Source organism: Anneissia japonica, unplaced genomic scaffold (assembly GCF_011630105.1).
Source record: "Anneissia japonica isolate Jap-2015-1 unplaced genomic scaffold, ASM1163010v1 scaffold9_len2422644_cov172, whole genome shotgun sequence".
Lineage (NCBI taxonomy): Eukaryota > Metazoa > Echinodermata > Crinoidea > Comatulida > Comatulidae > Anneissia > Anneissia japonica.
In genome coordinates, this window is record NW_022758107.1 from 1,880,466 (window position 1) to 1,886,039 (window position 5,574).

Consider the following 5,574-nt stretch of genomic DNA (forward strand, 5'->3'; position numbering starts at 1 on the left):
TAGTTTCATCTTGCTGTACTCCAACATCACTGGCGCATGGTAACAACCAACTGACTGCAGACCATTTCCGATCACACATTACTCTCCATAACGCAGAACTCCCTAGTTCCGTCACCTCTGGGTATCGTCAATAATCAATATCACAGGATGGTTCCCATTGTTACGTTTTGAAACGCTCACAGTTATGTTGCTTTCTCTTTTTATTGATTAATGATGATGTTTGATTTTGCAAATGGGCCGTTTTTCTATTTAACATATAGAAAATATGGAGGCTAGAGTGTAGTCGTTACTGCTGTTTAATTTGATATTTTCGACTAAGTTTCTAAAAATGTACCAGACTGATTAGTCATTTAATAGTCTTGTTTTACTGCAGGTTTTTTTTTTTAATTGTTTGGTGTTATCATTATCGTAGGTTTTCAATAGGAGAACCACGATTTACGCAATGCATACGGCAGTTAAATACATATGTTTATTTACTGCTGCTACAGTTTTTGCATCATCGATAGTATTGAGAGGTAAGAACGCACTTCCCTTTTTTCTCTCTCTTTCCTCTCTTTTCATCTTTTTTCTCCCTTTATATTTCGTGGGGACGGACGAGGTGATGTGAATAGAGAGACATGTGGACATTTAAAAATATCCACCATTCTCCAATCAAAACAAGTCAAGATTTTGTCACTAACCAAAAACAATTTATTCTCACTCCAAACCTCAAAGTTGTTGAGCGTCGAGTTTCCTTTAAAAAAAAGTTTGCTGTTTATACTTTTGGTAAGCCGTTTCTATAAAAGCGCTTCACGCTACCACCGACAACTTTTGTCCATTCTGATTGGTACGCGAATCGGGGAAGACCCGGTAACAAATATGCAGTGTCTCTGCACTAAAAACATTATAGCGATAGTATATTGTGATTTTAAGAAAAAAAAAAAAAAAAAGAAAGAAAAATGGGCCAAAAACGGTGCCAAATAGGACTTCAAAATACATCACGAAACTAAACACCTTCGCGGCCTCCACCGTCTCGGGGCCTTTGGCCTCTTCGTTTTGCCACTGATACTTTGTAGTTCCGCATTTACAATTTTCGCACAGATGGTGTCTATGGGACAAATCGCCTTAACGATCAGGCGATCTCAGTTTTACTCTGACAAACAAATAGGCCTATTTGACGATGATGATGATGATATTGATGATGATGATAGTGATGGCACCAGGATCTGCCTGACGGAGGCTTAAGGCCCGACAAAACTAGCGAAACGGGCATTTTGTCGGAAGGTAGTTTTTTTTAATAGGCATAAATATGACTTCATGTATAACATTTATACATTATAACAAATGAAAGGCCTAAAAAAAAAAGGAGGAATAAACAAGTTTTTGAGCGTCAGCACAAAAATGAAATTCCTTTTTGTTTTACTATCTACTTTATTAAGAAATCGGAAGACATTTTGGGTCATAGTAATAGTAGGTGAAAGTGGTGGTGCAACTTGAAGCTGTAGCGATAGAGCTCTGTGTTTAAGAAGCACAACTTATAATAACTTGTACTAGGTTTTTTTTCAATTCAATTCAATTAAATTGAAATAACATTTATTCAATTGATTAATTAATTAATCAATCAAATATCTTAATAAAGAACAAAATACAAACAATCTAATAATTCATTAACTGGGATCAAACTTAGAAACAAAGCTTGTTTCTGCTTTGTTTTTGTTATTGCTTTAGTTTGACACCGACGAGACAACAACATAGGGACTTTCATACTTAACTTAATGAAATTATAATAAATATTTCAATCTTCTTTCTAAATAAATTGGCACTATTTAATGTTTTAAGTTTATTGTCGATATCAATCCATAAATTAGCTCCATCCATAAAATACCTTTCCTATAAACTGTCGCACTTCTTTCCGTCTGTTTATTATCACGTAATTTGGGGTTCGAACAGTAAATGTAGGCTCTTGTCTTTTTGACGTCGTCTGTCTTTTTTATGTTTCCAATGTAAATTTTAATATTTAATATTGCATTTAAAAAAAAATAATGATTTGTGAATTTTTAACTGTCAAATTTATATTTTTGTAATTTTATATTCAGTCTCTCAATTCAGCACATGCTTCAATAGACTGTTTTCATCCAATGCGAGCTAGCTTTTTGCAATAAATATACAATAATCCAACAAACTAATAATTAAAAAAAGTGCGTGCCGATATTTCAATTGCTTTAGAAATAGATACGAAGATACAGTATGGCTTTTTTAATGGTGTTGGCCTAGTTTAAAAAGAAACGATACAGAAATAGGCCTACATAAACAATAACAACATATTGTGTATTATTTTCATAGTCATTTTAGTGCATTGTGCTCGGAGACCATACACAGTGCAGTAGATTTGCCTAATGAAAGAAATACGTCTTTGCATGACTTGTTTTGTTGTCTATCTTCATCCATGAATAAATGCTACCACGCCGTAGGCAAACTCATATAGGATATCATATAGGACTATTAGAATGTCACACTATGCTGTTTTACTTTCGTCGTTTTTTCTTCAGTCCAACGTTCAAAGATTTTACTTGCAGCGTATTCATCACAGTCAGAAGGTAAATCCTTGCCTAGCCACTAGGGCACACAAGCAGTGCCTGTGGAATTCGTTGTGATTCGTTGCGATCAGATTCCGTGGTAATCGGGAGTAATAAAGATTGTAGCACCCAATCGCAACGGGTAACAGTTGCGATATCGATTACATATCGACTGCTATTGGTGAGCTTTCACACACGATTTTACTTTGCGATTGGGTGTCGCAATTGCTACAACCGATCGCAATGCGATGCTAGCTAGTCTGAATGGGGTATAAAAGTTTGTGCATAGGTTTGTGCTGCTGCTACGGCCGGGTGACGGACGATCGGGGCCCAAGAGACATCGAGTGGCCATTTCCGGACGAGTGGGCCCAAAGTATGTCGGTCTAGGCACTTCTAAGCCTGCGCTAGGTCGGACCAGGAGGCCTTTTCAGTAGTCAGAGGCCTAAGCAAGGCAAGGCATAGTCCTAGACTAGTGCATGCTTTTAGCAACCCGCAGCAGTCTGTCTAGCAGTGGCGGTGCCAGCGGGGCGGGGGTGGGACAATTGGGCTTAAGCCTCCCCCTCCCCCGTCCTTCCAGGTGCTTCCGGGGTGCTCCGAAAGCTCAGACCAGGCAAAAGCTAAGACCTATGACCACGAATCAGACCCACTCAAAATATCAGACCCCGCAAATTAGGACCCTTACTACTGTAAGTATGCCAGGATTTCCAGACAATAATACCTTTATTCGAATGCTAACATCAATATATAGAACTGACTAATCGTGAAATAAACACCAGTAAGTGTTATCGATACCAGCCATGGAGTAATTGTTATGAAGTATTGTTATGGTTCATATTATCACCAACACCACTACCCCACAATTTGTCGACAAGGGTCGAACAAGTCCTACAGGTAGTCCGAATGGCCTATAGTAGAACCATCGAAATACAATCAGTAGTGGGAATCAATCAATCAATCAATCAATCAATCAATCAATCAATCAATCAATCAATCAATCAATCAATCAATCAATCAATCAGTCAATCAATCAACCAATTAATCAATTAATCAATCAACATATTGATTACCAAAATAACACCTCAAGATCGATGGCATCTAAACTGACAATATCAAAATAATTAAACTAGGCAAGCAGTTATTATTGCTCAATGATACTGATGAGAAATTGGGAGAGATTTTATGGTTTAGATTTGGGACTACTACTACCACTGCCACGTTATATAGGCCTGTGCTCCGCCTTTTGGAGTTCTTAGGTGGTGCTTTACCTACCAAAACCATATCCAAAACCGTTTCTATATTTTTCTAATATCGTTGGCATATTTTTTCAATCATATAGGTGACACCGCAACGGTGCCATTCGGTCTATTATGAAATAGAATCAATAGTATATTAATTTGTTCTTATTGTTTTGCTTAAATGTTGATTATTTGTCATTTTTATTTTTCTGTGTATTATTTTTTGTTACTAAATGTAGAGACGGTATGGGGTAGTACTCATTTGTGTTTAATATTGATAACGACTCGATTACATTTCTCAACTGTGTCTGACTATTCGTTTGATCATCATATCGGTTATTTATCTTTTTAAGGTTCGTAAATGGTTTTGATAGCGCTCCATAAGTAATGTATGGAACAAAAATATACGATATGCATTCAGTCGTTAAACACATCATTTTATTTACTGCTGCCGTAGTATTTACATTAACTACAATGTTGCAAGGTAAGAATCTTGTTGCATAATTACAATAGACAGACCAACATGGATGATGAGGTGACTGACTGAGTAGATATCGTGTGGTGGATAGATTATACCTTTCTAATCCCGAGCTACTCGGATTAGTATCAAGACTTTTATTGTCTCAACCAATAAAAGCTCTCCAACAGTTATTCCAAGTTTTACGAATTTGCAAAAGCGTTATAAAAACTCCTACCAGGGCAGACCCTTAGCAAGGTCATTTCAAGGTGGGGGAGGAGGTTCTCTGGGCGTGGGGTCCAGGGGCCTGCCTAAGGGCCACGGTGAGGTCGGGGGCGAAGCCCCCGAAGCCAGAGCACTTTTTGTGTTTAATTGGTCTATATAATGTTTTAAAAGCAGTTACGTTTTGAAAAAGATCTATGTAATAAAAAGGTGGTAACATAATAAAATTAGAAAATATTCCTGAGAAATGGCATGTTAAAAAATGATATATAAATAAACCCTCATCGCATAATCAATATCAATAATACTCAACACATTTATTATTATAAAAAAAAAGCTATTCCTCTTCTTCCTCCTCTTCCTCTTCTTCTTCTTCTTCTTCTTCTTCTTCTTCTTCTTCTTCTACTACTTCTTCTTGACTCTCATTTTGTACACTGAAAATAATAGTACTATTTTACTACATGGCTAAAAAAAGCACAAATATAGTCATTACTACTGACAGAGCCATCGTTTTAATTAAGTCAGAGCCCAAAATAGCATCATATTTAATACGTTATCTGACATCATGAGAACCTAAACTTTAATACAATTATTTGTTATATACTAGGCCTAATTCGAAATTATTATTTTAAGACTTTAACATAATACATACTGATTAATAATAGCTGAGATTTGGTGTACATTTCAGAATTAATAATCGTTTTTAGTATATCTTACTGAATATTTATTGTCTACCAAATGAAATATGAATTATATGCATCTTTAGAAATTACAATTTCTACAATATTAATCTTGTTTTTATATAGATAAATGTTCGATAAATTCTATCTTTCATTAAAAAAAAAACAACGAAATTCAGCGCGTATATTTTCATTCTAATCAATGGCGTTTGTAAAAGTGCACTGACGTCATCGTCGAACACCATTTACTCTAGGTAGACGGCGACCGGTTTCGTTAACGGTTGGTACATTTCTTACAAACTAGACCGGGAGCCCAGGGGTGTCAGCATAGCTGGAAAGTTAACCAATTTCTGTGTATATAGTAATGTTCTATGTGCCTGTCTATGTAGGAGAATGGGCATCTGCCGGTCCCATTGTGGTGGGTG

General features: G+C 36.3%; 1 protein-coding gene across 1 annotated transcript in view; it reads left to right on the forward strand.

Annotated features, from left to right (window-relative positions):
- Positions 1-217: 217 nt before the first annotated feature.
- The window catches only part of LOC117125029 (carbohydrate sulfotransferase 3-like), a 14,671-nt gene continuing 9,314 nt past the window's right edge, over positions 218-5,574 (forward strand). Inside the window, exon 1 of the mRNA XM_033271384.1 lies at positions 218-515. Coding sequence (XP_033127275.1) covers positions 443-515 — 73 coding nt within the window. The 5' untranslated portion in view covers positions 218-442. The remainder of the gene's footprint in view (positions 516-5,574) is intronic.